The sequence below is a fragment of the Bufo bufo genome, chromosome 3, assembly GCF_905171765.1.
Source record: "Bufo bufo chromosome 3, aBufBuf1.1, whole genome shotgun sequence".
NCBI lineage: Eukaryota > Metazoa > Chordata > Amphibia > Anura > Bufonidae > Bufo > Bufo bufo.
In genome coordinates, this window is record NC_053391.1 from 36,479,420 (window position 1) to 36,496,407 (window position 16,988).

Sequence of the window (16,988 nt, forward strand, 5' to 3'; positions counted from 1 at the left end):
CCCGAAAAGGCCCCACAAGCTCATCTTTGATGATACCAGCCCAAACCAGTACTCCACCTCCACCTTGCTGGCGTCTGAGTCGGACTGGAGCTCTCTGCCCTTTACCAATCCAGCCACGGGCCCATCCATCTGGCCCATCAAGACTCACTCTCATTTTATCAGTCCATAAAACCTTAGAAAAATCAGTCTTGAGATATTTCTTGGCCCAGTCTTGACGTTTCAGCTTGTGTGTCTTGTTCAGTGGTGGTCGTCTTTCAGCCTTTCTTACCTTGGCCATGTCTCTGAGTATTGCACACCTTGTGCTTTTGGGCACTCCAGTGATGTTGCAGCTCTGAAATATGGCCAAACTGGTGGCAAGTGGCATCTTGGCAGCTGCACGCTTGACTTTTCTCAGTTCATGGGCAGTTATTTTGCGCCTTGGTTTTTCCACACGCTTCTTGCGACCCTGTTGACTATTTTGAATGAAACGCTTGATTGTTCGATGATCACGCTTCAGAAGCTTTGCAATTTTAAGAGTGCTGCATCCCTCTGCAAGATATCTCACTATTTTTGACTTTTCTGAGCCTGTCAAGTCCTTCTTTTGACCCATTTTGCCAAAGGAAAGGAAGTTGCCTAATAATTATGCACACCTAATATAGGGTGTTGATGTCATTAGACCACACCCCTTCTCATTACAGAGATGCACATCACCTAATATGCTTAATTGGTAGTAGGCTTTCAGCCTATACAGCTTGGAGTAAGACAACATGCATAAAGAGGATGATGTGGTCAAAATACTCATTTGCCTAATAATTCTGCACGCAGTGTAAAGTTGGCCTTTGAGGAATGGCGTCACTGGTTGGAGGGGGCTTCTCACCCCGTTACTGTTTATACGGATCATAAGAATTTGGCTTACCTGCAATCTGCCAGGCGTCTGAACCCTAGACAGGCCAGATGGTCACTGTTTTTTACCAGGTTCAATTTTGTTGTTACTTTTCGTCCGGGGGTCAAAAACATCAAGGCAGATGCGTTGTCTCGCAGTTTTCCTCGTTTTAGCAAGATGACTCATTTTATATCGTTAACTAGTCTGCCTAATGCCAAGACTCTTGCGCAAATTTTTGTTGACAATATCGTGAGATTGCATGGTATTCCTTCGGATGTGGTTTCTGATAGGGGCACGCAGTTTGTCTCTAGGTTCTGGAGGGCGTTCTGCTCTCGGCTTGGCATTCAACTTTCGTTCTCTTCGGCTTTCCATCCGCAGTCGAATGGACAGACGGAGCGTACTAATCAGAACCTGGAGACCTACTTGAGGTGCTTTGTGGCGGAGAATCAGGAGGACTGGTCCTCATTTCTGCCCTTAGCGCAGTTTGCTTTGAATAACCGTAGACAGGAATCCATGGGTAAGTCGCCATTTTTTGGCGCATATGGTTTTCATCCTCAGTTTGGTACCTTTTCTGGGACTAGTTCCTCTGGGATGCCAGAGGAGGAAAGGTTTTCTTCTACCTTATCCTCTATCTGGCGGAGGATACAAGTGAATTTGGAGACGATGGGTGAGAGATATAAGCGAATGGCTGACAGGAGACGTGTGACTGGTCCGGACCTGTGTGTGGGTGATCTGGTGTGGTTGTCCACTAAAAATATTAAATTGAGAGTGCCATCTTGGAAACTGGGTCCAAGATTTATCGGCCCGTACAAAATATCTGCGCTGATCAATCCAGTACCGTTTCGACTGGATCTTCCGCAGACTTGGAGGATCCATGATGTGTTCCATAGATCTTTATTGAAAAAATATGTGAGACCAGTGGAACCATCACCATTGCCCCCTCCTCCTGTTCTGGTCGATGGAAATTTAGAGTTCGAGATCTCCATGATTCTTGACTCTAGAGTTCTTCGGGGTTCCCTTCAGTACCTGGTACACTGGAGGGGATACGGCCCCGAGGAGAGGATGTGGTTTCCGGCACTGGAGGTCAATGCCAGCCGACTGGTTAGGACTTTTCACAGAGCCCACCCGGATAAGGTTGGTCCGGGGTGCCCGGAGGTCCTACCAGAACGAAAAGATATCTGATCCAACTGCATGGGTTCCTCTCCTACCCCAGAGCTATAAGTAATATCACCCTGGGCAGCAGGTGAGACGAAACCACACGCAGAAGGGATCCCTTGCACGGAGGGACCCTTACACCTCTCTCTGATATGTCTAACCTTTTGTTTGTTTTGGAATCATGCTGGATCCGCCTTCCTTCAGGTGCTCTGGGTGGGGTCATTGGCTTAAATTGCCTTCACTCCCAGAGGGCTGTGCGGGTTATAGAATTCAGTCTGGCCTTGGATTCAAGGAAGGAAGGATTGTCTGTTCCAGCTCAGATAAGTTTGGTTTCTGTTTGTGTTGTTTGCGGTCTAGGCTATTTGTGTGTCTTCTGCCCCTTCTCCCCTTTCACCATCTCAGGGATTCTAGGGTGTTTGCAGTCCAGGCACGAGGACACATCATTCCTACCATCAAGGTCTGAATGTGGGCTTAGCAGCATAGGGAGAGAAGTCAGGGATGTGCTAGGAGGTGACCTTTCCCCAGCATCTAGCCTAGACACTTGTGTATTTGGTTGTCTGTGTATCTGAGATCCTGTCCGCCGTGACAGTACCTAATACTGTGTGACACCTGAAAACCCTATAATAGTGAGGGGACACGACCACCGGCTCCCTACACTTAATACGGACGGAGTCAGGGTCACCTAGAATCAAGCCAGCAAGGAAACACAATAAAGTAAATGACTTATCTGAACAAACAGCAGAAGCAGCCTCCAGCAGTGAACACCTCATCCAGGAAGTAGTATAAACTGCAAAGTGAGGCAGTATTGGAGGGATTATAAAGGAAGACAATTTGTCAAAATAAGTGACACCTGGCAGAAGGAAAGGAGATAAGAAAGTGAAACCAAAACAAAGCACATCATACAAGAGGTAGAGAAGAACGTCTGCCAGATCTTCTCACAGAACTGGCGGTAACACTTGTCCTCAGCATAATCTCTCTATCCTCCTCCGTTTTCCCCTTTGGCATACCTAGCCATTCCTTCAGCGGCTGCTTCCTCTAGTTCTTTCTCCTTCATCGCATACTGCTTGCTCAAATTTGCAATTGTACTAATAAAGATCCCTCTCATGAATGCTTTAAACGCATCCCAAATATACTTAGATTTAGCTGAAGCATAATTCCTATCCCAAAAAGAGGTAATTTCCTTTTCTATCTGATTATGGTTATCAATTATTAATAGCCAGTGGGGATTCAATCTAAATGGGTGTTTCACTCTAAAATCATTCCCTGCCATACATAGCTCTATTAAGAAGGGGACATGGTCTGAGACAGATCTGGCCTCGTACTTCATACGTTTGACACAATTTAGATTAAAATCCCAATCCCAATCACCAAACAATCAGGCCACTGATCCACAAAGGCCATCAAACAGTTCAATACCTGCCTGGAAAATGGAGGGGGGATATAGATAAACGCCAAGATACATAGCTTTCCATTAAGCCTACCATAAAGAAAAACATATCTCCCCTGTTTATCCATAGAGGATGCTAGGCATAGAAAGTTAATCTGTTTGTGAATCAATACTGTGACTCCTCTGGAGTAAGTAGTATATGTGGAGTTATACACCTGTGTAGCCCACCTTCCACCAAGTCGGGGTATCTTCTCCTGTGAGAAATGAGTTTCAACCAAACAGACAATAGCTGGCAGGCGTCTCCTCACCAGATCTAATACCGCCTGTCTTTTTACCTTCTCCCCTAAACCCCGAACATTCCATGTAAGTACTCTTGTAATCATTAATTAATCCTAAAATCTCCAAGTACCATCCTCCTCAAGCTTCCCTCCATTTCCCACTTCAATGTTAGACGCATCGCAGGACACCCTCCCCTCCACCACCCCAACCAATCCCTCCCCCACCCCCCCCATAACCCCCCTTCCCCTCCCCCCACCCGCAAACCCCAAATCCCCCTTGATCCATAACAAAAAGTAACAGACCTCTTAACTAGGACCATCCCTCCCCCACTCCCTCAACCACACCTCCCTTGATCAAAAACATCTAATTTTAGACATTATCAGTCGCCAAGTCTGGGGCATCAAAAAGAAAAACAGATTCCGTAAACACAATCCTTAACTTAGCTGGATACAGAAAATAATATTTAATATCCTTGCCCTGAAGGCGTTTTTTGACATCCAAAAAAGTGCGTCTCTTATCTTCTACTTCTTTGGAAAAATCAGGAAAGAAAAGAAGTTTACACCCATAATACAAAATCGAAGGGGTATCCCGTGCTCGCCTAAGGATCATATCTCTGTCACAAGCGACAAGCATCTTGATAATTACAGTCCTTGGCGGCCTCCCCGGGGTAAGTTTACCACCCGGAATTCAATGTGCCCTTTCAATTAGAAACAGTGGTGAAAAATGTTCCTTCCCAAAATTATCAAAAATTATGGATTGTATCGTTCCTGCTAGATTTTTATCATCTGGGGATTCTGTTAAGCCAATAACTCTGATATTGCATCTTCTTGAACGATCTTCTAAGTCCACCATTTTTTTTTTTCCGGTAGCTGTAATCTTTTTTTAATGTAGAGCTCTCGTCTTTTAATCTTTTGACTTCTTGCTCCGAGTCACTCACTGTTTTCTAATTCTTTAATTCTATCACGGATCTTTGTCAAATCATCTTTTATAATGAGAACATCTGTCTGTACTGACCCCAATTCAACAGCAATATTTTGTATCGCTTTTCCATTGTTTTTAACAATGGATAAAATCTCCTCTAATGGGGAGGCATTATCAATAGGCATCTCCCCGTCTCCACTGTGGGGGTCCCCCTCAGGTGCCTCCTCCGATCTAAATTCAGAAGTATTTTTTCTTGTAATAATGTTCTGTCTCCCTTTCAGACCCGACCTGGTACTCGGATTTGGTGATCTCAAAAATTGATTGATTCTGGAAGATTTCCCCTATCCCAGTCTGGAATTTAATACTTCTTTATTTTATTTAATTTTTATTATTTTTTTACCCCCTCAACTTCATAGAGGGAGTTAGTGATTAGTTCAACTGGGGAATTAGGATTCAAGACTGACGTCCAGGGGATTTAGTGGGGTTTAGTGAAAGTTTAGTATGGTTAAGTGAGGCAGAGAGATAGCCGGAAAAAAAAAAAAACGAGGAGCAAAGAACAAGCACAAGGACAAAAAAGCGAGGGATCCAGATCGAGAGGGGGATAACATGAATCGATCTCACCAGTCCTTCTCTGGATCTTCCAATTCAGTTCAAGCCACAGCCCCAATCCTGTAGAAACCTGCAAAGCCTGCAGGGCAGACACGGGAACTGGCCGCACAGCCAAAGCAACAGAACACTGTTGGAGCGATCAAAGAGCTGTGGAGGCGGGATCAGACTGGACCAGCGACACTGCGAAGGGCCAACAGGCAAGGTCCCAAAGACACCCAGGTCGCATCCAAGTCAGGGAGAGCTGCAGCGGGGTCACGGCCCGGGAGACACCTAGACACCCCGAGGGGATACCTCCAGACGCCGCCAGACACCGTTCTTTTTCATCTCCCAAGCCCAGGTAATAGGGGCAGATAGAGACATACCGGCGATCCGCTAGTCCCAAAGCAGAGGAGGCTCCGGGAAAACACAGCGGAGGGGTCCGGCACTTCAGCAAGGCTTCGATCCAGCGCAGCGACCATACATGCTTTCGGAAGTGCTCTCACGCTGAGGGAGGAGGGAGAGCGCAACGCTACCCACTCACGTCATCACGTCCATCACGCCCCCCACCAGGCCCCAGTCATTTTTTAAGTACGCCACTGATGTGATTTTATGGACATGAGAAGGAATAATGTATGTCACCAATACATACTAAATGGTAAAACACTGGGTAACAATGACATGGAAAAGGACTTTTAGTGGACAGCAAACTAAGCTGCAGAAACCAGTGTCAGGCAGCTGCTGCCAAGGCCAATAAGATCAATGGGGTGCATCACTAGTCATACCACACATGGAGTACTGTGTACAGTTCTGGGCTCCTGTGAACAAGGCAGACATAGCAGATCTGGAGAGGGTTCAGAGGAGGGCAACTAAAGTAATAACTGGAATGGGTGGACTATAGGTCCCAGAAAGGTTATCAAAATTAGGGTTATCCAGTTTAGAAAAAAGACGACTGAGGGGAGATCTAATAACTATGTATAAATATATCAGGGTTCAGTACAGAGATCTATCCCATCATCTATTTATCCCCAGGACTGTGACAAGGGGACATCCTCTGCGTCTGGAGGAAAGAAGGTTTGTACACAAACATAGAAGAGGATTCTTTACTGTAAGAGCAGCGAGACTATGGAACTCTCTACCTAAAGTGGTGGTGATGTTGAACTCACTAAGAGAGTCCATGAGGGGCCTGGATGTATTTCTGGAGGGTAATAATATTACAGGGTATAGATTTATGGAGAGGTCATTGGTCCAGGGAGTTATCTAGGTAGTATAACTGCCAGATTGGAGTTGGGAAGGAATTTTTTCCCCCTAAAATAAGGAAAATTGACTTCTACCTCACGTGGTTTTTCCCCTTCTTCTGGATCAACTTGCAGGATAACAGGCTAATCTGGATGGACGGAAGATAAGTTAGAAATCTTCCATAGTTACTATAAGGAACTATGCAAAGTTTTGGAGGGGAAAAAACAGACACACTGACCTTTTGACTGTCTAGTTTAGCTTTGTTGTTTATCTCTGTTCATGTCTGGTTAAAACTGCTTATTCATTTCCCTAGACTTGTATTGATACTCTAGACAAGTCTATTGCAAACTGAAATTGCAACATTGTTTCTGTTTAGGCTGTGCTTCTCCACTCCAACCCTCCCACTAGAAGGTTCTACAGTTGTGTTCCAAATTATTCAACCCCAAATGCTGTAAAGGGTTTTAGGGAATTTAGTGTACATTTGTAATTGTGTTCAGAATGAAATCTTACAAGGACTTTTTAAAGAACCAAATGCAACTAAAATGACATAAATTGTTTTTGTAATACAGTATTAAATGTTTTTTTTTGTTATTTCTTCATTGACACAATTTTTCAACCCCTTAAAGACTACCACTCTTAAGAACAGAGGTTCATTCAAGTGTTTTCGATCAGGTATTGAAAACACCTGAGGATGTCAAGGAGTAGCAATCAAGCATAATAAGCACCAATTAGGCAGATTTAAAAGGACTGTGATACTCAGCTCCTTCTAGACATTTACTGGTGTGTTTACAAACATGGTATAGTCAAGAGAATGGTCCAGGAAGACAAGAGAAGAGGTGATTTCTCTTCACAGGAAGGGCAATGGCTATAATAAGATTGCAAAGATGTTAAACATACCAAGAGACACCATAGGAAGCATCATTCGCAAAGGGCACTGTTGAACCGCTACCTGGTAGTGGCAGAAAGAAGATGCTGACTTCGACTGCTGTGGGCTACCTGAAGCGCAAAGTGGAGAAAAGTCCCCGTGTGACTGCTGAGGAACTGAAAAAAGATTTGTCAGATGTGGGTACTGAAGTTTCAGCTCAGACAATAAGGCGCACACTGCGTAATGAAGGCCTCCATGCCAGAACTCCCAGGCGCACCCCCTTGCTGTCTCCAAAGAATAAGAAGAGTCGACTGCAGTATGCCAAAAGTCATGTGGACAAACCACAAAAGTTTTGGGATAGTGTTCTGTGGACTGATGAAACAAAATTAGAACTGTTTGGGCCCATGGATCAACGCTATGTTTAGAGGAGGAAGAACAAGGCCTATGAAGAAAAGAACACCTTGCCTACTGTGAAGCATGGCGGGGGGTCAATCATGCTTTGGGGCTGTTTTGCTTCTACAGGTACAGGGAAGCTTCAGCGTGTGCAAGGTACCATGAATTCTCTTCAGTACCAGGAGATATTGGATGAAAATGTGATGCAGTCCGTCACAAACCTGAGGCTTGGGAGACGTTGGACCTTTCAACAGGACAATGATCCCAAGCATACCTCCAAGTCCACTAGAGCATGGTTGCAGATTAAAGGCTGGAACATTTTGAAGTGGCCATCGCAGTCACCAGACTTAAATCCGATTGAGAACCTCTGGTGGGACTTAAAGAAAGCAGTTGCAGCGCGCAAGCCTAAGAATGTGTCTGAACTGGAGGCTTTTGCCCATGAAGAATGGGCGAAGATACCCGTAGATCGCTGCAAGACACTTGTGTCAAGCTATGCTTGACGTTTAAAAGCTGTTATAACTGGAAAAGGATGTTGTACTAAGTACTAAGATTGAATGTCACTTGGGGGTTGAATAAAACTGATAATGATGTGAGCACAGAAAATACATTTGTGGTTATTTTATTATAAATGCTATGTTATATTTGTCTGACTTAAAAAGTGTCTCTTTGATTTAATTGTAAACAAGATGACTGAAATGATCAAAATCAATGTCAAACTGGCAAAAACACTCAATTTCAGTGGGGGTTGAATAATTTTGAAAACAACTGTAGTTCAGCTAGAAACTTTATATAAGGAGAGCAGTCAGAGTCCCTATTCTGCAGTGTTTAGTAGAAGAGACTCTGCCAGACTGTATGAGTGACCAGAAGAAGACACTGGGATGGGGATACTGAGCCACAGACCCTGGGTCAACAACCCTGTTATGTTACCAGGAAGCCAGACAGACATCTGAGCCACAGACCCTGGGCCACCAGCCTTTAGCCAGGGTACCAGCCTTCTGAGAGAGAGAGAGATGGACAGCTAGCTCAGGCCTTTCCTCAGCACAAAACCTTCTTCTGACCGGTTGGAGACTGGAGAAGCCTGTCAGTGTCTTGGCTGTATTGCTTTGTACTTGAGTTTCTCCAGTAAAGAAGCACACTGGTTAATTGCAGACCTTGACTCTCTGAACTTATTTCCAATTGGTGTGCAACACGGCTTACCATACCTTCTGGAGACCAACAAGATGTGGTGACACTTTGGCGGTGTCCGGTGAACCCAACGTACAGTTGGGACTTGGGAACACCAAAACCCGGCCACCGCACTACTTATTATTAAAAGAACTTTCTCTAAATGTTCGATCATTTTTAATTTGGTATTTTCTTACGTTTTAAGGAAAAGGAGAGAGAACTGCATATAAAAAACATCTATGCCCATCGAATGCCAAAAAACATATGGAAATGTGACAGCTTGGATGGTCAGAGAGGTAAGTGTGAGTTATGCATGGTGTCACTATAGCCCTGTTCACACTGCATTTGGTGTGTACATCTCTGCGTACTGTATATGCCGGGAAGGTCTTTGTATATGGCCAAGACAAATGCATGTTATATTGACTCCCATTTAAAAAAAAACAATGTCGCCCTTGTATTGTATTAAAGGTAGGCCGATGTACGGCAAAAGTTCTGTACTACACACCTTTAGGCTCTCCAAGTGTCACCATGTACTGTATGGGCCTGCAGAAGTTTGTGCATTAGGCCAAGGTATCCCATGATTTTCTTTCCATAGTTCGGTCTCAGGGGGAGAAGGGAATCAGACCGGTTTCTTCTGGTCTGATTTGATTGTTTTTCTCAGAGATAAGCGGCGCCAGGTATTCCTGCAAAGCTACAGGTAGTAATTAAACATGTTTGACCATGGTGAAGGTGGCATGATGAGGGGAATGGATGTGTTTATGTCCAGACCACAGATCCGGTGGCTAGCTATATCACATACCACCATGAAGACGCACAGTATACAATTGTATAGTCTATACACAGTATGGAGATTGCTCCCTATAATGTAATGACATCATCACATACATAGCGTGATGTCATCGACCCTCAAAACTGCCCACTTCTGGCAGCTCTGCACTCTTTTGTTGCTAGCGCGTCATCCTGGAATAGAAATTTGACATTCCCGATCCATTGCTGTGTGCAACATGAGTACTGCTGGAGAGGTTTCTGATGACCATGACGTCCTCCGAACCTAAAGAGTAGTATGTGCTATACCCATATTTCACCATGTCTGGTCATGTCATTTTGGCACCTCATGGTACACCATATGGGGAGGCGTAAAAAAGAAGGTACTGCACAGGCCACCATCCAACCTAAGGCCGGTCCTGACTGTTGGATCAGGACTGAATCCCCCATATGCAAGCCCAATTTATGTCATCCTTCAGGGTAGACACTCCTGAAAGGATGTGAGGGGAGGCCACAGGTTGACCAGAAGGTTCAGCTTCCTCATTTCCAAAAGGGCGGACTATGGTGACAACTTTCTGTCGTCTGCAGCACAAACTGCAGCTCTAACAAGTTAAATGCTGTGAACATTCTCATGACAACATGGAAGTTTTACTATTGAGACAGTTTAATGCATTAAGCGCTGCGGGGATGCAGCTCCTGTTAGAACATCCTGACTTGTAAAATCTGGTTTTGCAGGCCTGACTGTCACTAAGAGCACGCAGACAGAGAGCGAGGTGTCTCCACAAGATCAGCCGGGCGGACACGAAGCCGAGGAGCACGCCACTCCACCAGACAAGGTAGACGACATCCCACAGCCCATTTTTTTTGCATTCTTGCTGTCAGCGAATGGAAATATTCATTGCTTACCTCCGAAAGATAAAAACCTGTCGGGATAATACGTTGCTCATAAAGCCGCAGGGCTGAGAGTGAAACGGACGAAAAAACGTGAAATAAAAAAAGAATAAAGTTACCATTGTATTGTGGGATCTCATACGACATTCCTCGCTGGTTTGTATTCACACAGTGCGGTTGTGCCACGACTTACGGCCATTTGGCACAGTTTTAATGAGCTACTTGTGGAATTGTGGCAACACCGTATCCGTTTTTTCATGTGTGGTTCTCGTCGGTGCAGTAAGAAAAGCAGCAGAACCGCACTGTGTGACTACACCCTTGTGGTGGGTATCTGATCAGCAGGCATCCGACCTCTGAGTAGAACGGGGACTCATGTTCTCCATCTGAATTGAGCGTCCGACACATGTGTTCCATTCAACTCTATGGGACTGCCGGAGGTAGCATAGTACTCACCTATCTCTGGCAGTCCCATAAAACTGAATGGAGTACCTCAAACTCATACGTGTCTACCACTCAATTCAGACAGGGAACACGGCCTCCTGTTCTAGTGATCGGTGGGGCGCATTCTTGTGTAGATTCAGAATCCAATATGGTCCCTGAATGGGGCTGAACTGCAGAACCACGTATAGCCCACAGACAGATTTGTCCAGGAACCTGTTTAAGTAGTGCCAGGTCATGTACAATACCCACCTGCCACAAGCTCTTCCGTTCCAATGCCGAGCTCACATCTTCTTTGATTTTGCTCCCCGCTGGACTGAAGTGTGACATGTCTTCTACAAGCACATCAAAGGTCTCAACGGTGGCAGTGGTCACGTTCTGTGTCTGCACACATCATTGCTGAGACCACTGATTGGCCGGCAACTGGGATGTACGTGTAGATGGTATGCAACACTTCCGGTCCAGTGGGGAGTGGAATCGAAGGAAAATCGGCACTGGAATTGGGCCGCCTTGCCCGTGACAAGTGAGACTTTCATTTTTTAAATGCCTCCACCCTGCCAAGCCATCTGAAAGAACAGTGGGTCTTTGAGAACCCTTTTAGGAGTAGATTCACACACAAAGTTTTAATGTAGTTTCTTGAGCCTAATACAGAGTAAATACAAAAAAAGGAGACATGGCAGTCTTTCCACGTTCAGACGTGGCATGATTGTTGCAGATTTTTGCTATCCATGCTTGGCCTGTGGTTTTCACTGACCATTGGTAGGAGATGCTCTGGAAACTAATTTTAAGCCGAGCAGTGTCCGTTGAATATGTAAGACATGGAGAGCAGAAAATGGACACACCCCGAAATCATGGATCCTTCATGGGCATCTTCCTTCATGACCACCTTGTCACAGATGGTGGCATCAATGTTGAGATAATGGCATGACAATCAAGGTAGTGGAAGGACCCCCCCCCCCCCCCAAACACTTCCTAAGAGGGGGATAGAGGTTTATTCATCCATGTATCACAGATTCTGGGAGGTTGGAGGGTGATAGATGGGAGAGGGAAAGCCAGAGATGAGGAGAAGCATGAGAGAAGTCCTGGATCTCAGAGCATTAAGCTCACCATACAAATTAGCTGTATGGCCAGAAGCTCTCTATCTCCCCCACCCCTCCATACACTTGCTGTATAGCACAGTGCCCCCTAATACTGTACTACAGAAATATTGGTATCATAACTATGGTTACCCCGTGAAAAAATAGTGCCACACAGACAGCGCCCCAGAAAACAATAGTGGCAAAAATAATAGTGCATACCTAACAACATTATACCGTAGTTGGTAAATTAGGGGCATGTAATCCCTACCCCAGGAATGCCCCAAACCCACCGGGACCGCCCACTAATGGGCATGGCTCACATAAGTCCGGCTCATTTTCGGCCCAGAACAGCCTAAATTTGCCAGGACTGTCTCTGAAAATTAGGAACAGTCCCTGCAAATTAGGAACAGTCCCTGCCACCGGTTGTGTATGGCTCCACTGATGTGTACAGAGCTGGGCTGCAATACCTCACATCAACCTGTGGACAAGGGTGGAGCTGTTTTTGGAAGAAAGCGGCCATGTTTTTTTTCTAATTCTGTAAGCTGCAATCACCGGGGATCAAACTAGAATGAGATAGACCTTTTTGGCCCTGAGGAGCTAATATTTTAGCATCAGACAAATAAAGCAGCTGCTCATATTTCAGCCTCCTGAGTGTAACTCGAGGAGAAAAGGGAAATTCGGATTAAAGGTAACGTGTCACGACGAATGTGCAGAGCTGAGCAGATTGATTTATTGGAAAAGATTTAGTATTTTATTCACCTAAATCTCGGCTCATTCTTAGCCAAGGAGTCATGTGGGTGGAGCTAATACATGACTGACACCTACAGAATTATATATAATCTGCTCAGCTCCTCCTTCTGCCTGCAGATTGGACTGCATTTTCATTGTGATAGGTTCCCTTTAAAGGGGTTTTCCAAGATTTTTTTTCACTCCTTCAATGGGGCTGAGCTGCAATACCAAACACAGCCACTATAAAATGTACGGCGCTATGCTTGGTGCCTTTTCAAACAGCTGACCGACGGGGCTCATAGGTGTCAGACCCCCACCACCCAGATACTGATGACCTATTTAGAGGATAGGTCATCAGTAAAAAATATGTTAACTGAAAAATGTATACCTTTAAAGTGTCCCTTTAAAACATCACATTAATCATCATGTGACCTCTTCCGCCAATCACCGGCATCAGCGTTCACATGTGACCTCTGAGACCAGTGATTGGCTGCAGCAGTCATGGGAATAAGGAACGGCACATGATTACTGCAGGCCCGGTGAGTAAGGTTTGTTTTTTATTAATTTTTTATTAATTTTTCAAAGCTCCGTGACAAATCCTGGAGAACCCTTTTATCACCCTGGAACATTTACAACTTTTGTTGTTTATGCACATGCTTTATCATATCACTGTACAGTACATTTATCAATAGTTTCCATATTTGTTACATTTATGTTTATGATATATTGTAACAAACATCAATACTGTTACAGAATATTGAATCGGAGAATGAGAGCGCTAGAAAGGAAGACAATGATCCTCAGATGACCAGCGAAGGTGAGTGTCTGAGAAAAGCTATGAGCAAGATAGTGTCCTCTTCTTCACACGAGATACATCCTCCCCTGCACTAATGGAGCTTAAAGGGGAAGTCCAGTTTGTTACTAAATATGGAGTCACTCCAACAGTTGAGACCCTCTAGAGTCTAGACAATGTCACTTGGGGTAGTTGTTTTGTGCTGGACTTCACAGGCTCTTGAAGTGGAACCTTTATTGTATAGTAGTTTTCCAAAACTGGGCCATGGAAGGGTCTGGACCTGGTCCTTTGGTGGGCCAGTCCAACTGTAATGACGGTGGTTGGCAATAAGGAAGGTGGTGCAATTAACAGTTCTTTACTGAGGACCAGTTAATACAACAAACAGTATGCCAGGTGCAACCAGCACACAAATCTTAAAAGAATTACATATGTGAACAGCCTCTAGAAACAATATTTGATTGCCAGGGACAACCACAGCGATGTAGGACAGTCAATATTCTACAAGAGATTACAGTTCTTACATCAGGTGCCCTTTCAACTTAAAGGGGTTGTTCCATAAAGCAGTTTTCACACTAAAGTATATATTCTGTAATTACTCCCTCCCATTCCTCCTTGGATTGTTTTATTTATTTTATTTCAAATTCACCTCATTTTCATTTTTCTCCTACCCCCCATGCTTGAATCCTATGTCCTCGTTTGTCATGTGACTATTGTCCCATCATGGTCAGTGACTTCAGCTTCCTGTGACTTTTATGTAGTCCCCTCCGTACTGTTTTTAATCTGAGCGCAATCTGCATTTTTATATTTCTTTGCGGCTCCATGTGACCATTTTGTAAATTATAGGATATGTCCAATTGTTATCTAATGGTTGATGAGAATAATCCTTTCTGTTGATGGTAGTGAGAAAAATGCAGAGTGCACATGGAAGGTATCTGTATTTTGGAGATCTGTGGTATGAAGACCAAAATAGGGACACAAAGGGTGCATGAGGCCCTACTCTGCTGCATCTCTGACCAGGACTCACACGTGACTCCCTCCTTAATACATGGACAGTCCTTTTCCTGTCCAGGCTGAAGCAGCTTCCCCAGCTGTCTACTGAACTTTGGTTCCACCTCACTCTTCTGGACATTGCACATACACAGAACTTAGATACTGTGACAGGCTCCTCGTGTACAATGAGTGCACAGCCACGAGTTCAACTAGGAAGTTTTTAAGGGTGAAAAATATAATTTATTGTAAGAAAACCCCTATACTTGGACACAACCAATGCACATGCCTCTAGGCACATTGACCATGTAATTTACTTTAAAGTTGACCAGTTGTTGCTTTTGAAAAGTTTGTTTTAGTAAGTACTTTTAATTCTTAATCTTATAGCATCTTTTCTTAGAACTTTACAATGTCTCTTCCTCTGCTATTCCTACTATAAATGTTTGAATGAACTAATTGGATGTTATCATTCTCAATTGGGTGCGTCCCTACACATTCTAAGACCGACGGTGTCAAACTGGCTAGAGAAATGACCAATGGACAAGGAGAATGGCAACCTCCAGTTTTCAATTTATTCTTCAGGAGGAATAAAAGAGGAACGGCTCAACGCAGAGTTCTAAGAAAAGCTGACAAAAGATACTTCAGAATTACTACACAGGGAATAGAAGTATTTACTAAATCAGACGTATCAGGAGAGGTGACCAGGCCTCTTCATATTATTAGGTTTTCCAGGATAAACCATGATGGCCTTACTCATGGGACCCCCAGATCAGATAAATGTAGAGGTTGTGTTCTTTTCTGTAGTGTTATGTAGCTTGTCTGCAGCAGTACTAATTACAACCCGAAGAGGATTGTTCACCTTCAGGACCTTTTGGCCAGACCCCCCTTTCCACAACGACAGACTTGCCAAGGGAAGCATACTTACCTGGGTCAAGTGAGCATGGAGCACATGTCACGACTGTGGCAAGTCATTGGCTGCAGCAACCACATGACTCCCATCAAATAGGAAGTTTACCAGTGGGAACCGGAGTGTGGCATCTGCAGACGGGGACCAAAGGCGCTGGAACCCAGCGGCGGGATGAATGTAAGCATGCTTTCCTTCGCAGGTCCAGCGATGTGGGGCAGTCTGGACAAAAGGCCCACGAAAGTGGAAAACCCCTTGAAGCACATTGATAGCACAGTGCTGGCTACTGCTGTGAAGGGGGGCAACATTTCTGCTGGCAACACAGCACTCCAGCAGGCAATACAGATGCTTCTGCTGAAGGCGTATCCACAGAATAGTAGGTTGGAGAGGACCATTTTCCACCCTCGTTTGTAGGGTTTGAATGGGAACCCAACATTTTGTCTGGTACTAAATTTATTTTTTATTTTTAGAGACCCCAACACATGACGTCTTGCAGACGAAGGATAGTGATAACTTTTTGGAAATAGATGAAAAGTACAAAGAGCAAAACAAAGAAACAACAGAGGGGCCAAACCAGCTCTCACTAGAGGAACATTTGGGGCTAGAGGACTCAAGACATTATGAGCAGAACCAGGCGGATGACTCAAGTAATGAGAATAAAATTGACTCAGGAAAAAGAGTGGAGTCCAGTGATACAAGGTCTTTACTCCGGAGGCTCAGTAGACGTTACACATTCACTGCCGCCACAGAGAACCTCCACCAAGGGCTCCCGGCAACTGGGCCCATCCATAGCTTAAGTAAAGCCCATAGCTGTAAAAGTTTACAGATTCAACACAACTTTAGTCTTGGTCATGAAGAACTTTCTTTGCCAAAAATTGAGAGTGGTGATAGTAACGAGAAGAAGGAGAAAAATTCTGATGTTTCTCTGAGAGACAGGAAGAAAAACCTGATGGAAGAACTTTTTGGACCTGGGTACAATGTTAAAAACAGTTTTTCAAGTGACTTTGTAACTTCAGACCAAGAGTTTAATTTCTAAGTAGGAAAAGTAGTCAGAATATTAGAGCAGGCCTAAAGCCACCAGCTGAGGTGATGAGCAGCCATTCTATACTGACCTTTACTTAGATGTATAATAAAACAAATTCTAGTTATCAGCATCGTCTTATTGATTGTTATTCAAGCGGGTGTGGACCCACTGAGCCACTGACTGGCTATACTCTGGAGGGGCATGACTTAAGCAACTACCTGGTCTTCACTAGAGCCTCTGATGGTGAGGATGGCTTGGGCGTTAGGGTAGTTGCCAGGTGCCACTCCAGAGCAGTCCCCGGGTCAGTGGCAGCTGACCAGGGGGTCAGAGATACCAGTGCAAGCACCGAGGGGAATTACGTGGTCAGGAAGTCCGGGGTCAGGGCAGGCAGCAATCAAGCAAGGTCAGTAAACGAAGTCCGAGGTAAGAGGCAGGCGGCAAACAAGCAAAATTTAATAAATCCAAAAGCAGGGTCCGGTACACAGCAAAGCAGAACTTTCAAAAACACCTTCACACAGGAAACTAGAC

At 44.6% G+C, this 16,988-nt stretch overlaps 1 protein-coding gene across 1 annotated transcript in view; it reads left to right on the forward strand.

Annotated features, from left to right (window-relative positions):
* LCA5L (lebercilin LCA5 like) overlaps positions 1 to 16,472 on the forward strand; it is a 52,146-nt gene extending 35,674 nt beyond the window's left edge. Inside the window, exons 4-8 of the mRNA XM_040422084.1 lie at positions 9,056 to 9,146; positions 10,351 to 10,451; positions 13,506 to 13,569; positions 15,639 to 15,812; positions 15,907 to 16,472. Coding sequence (XP_040278018.1) covers positions 9,056 to 9,146; positions 10,351 to 10,451; positions 13,506 to 13,569; positions 15,639 to 15,812; positions 15,907 to 16,472 — 996 coding nt within the window. The remainder of the gene's footprint in view (positions 1 to 9,055; positions 9,147 to 10,350; positions 10,452 to 13,505; positions 13,570 to 15,638; positions 15,813 to 15,906) is intronic.
* The last annotated feature ends 516 nt before the right edge of the window (positions 16,473 to 16,988 follow it).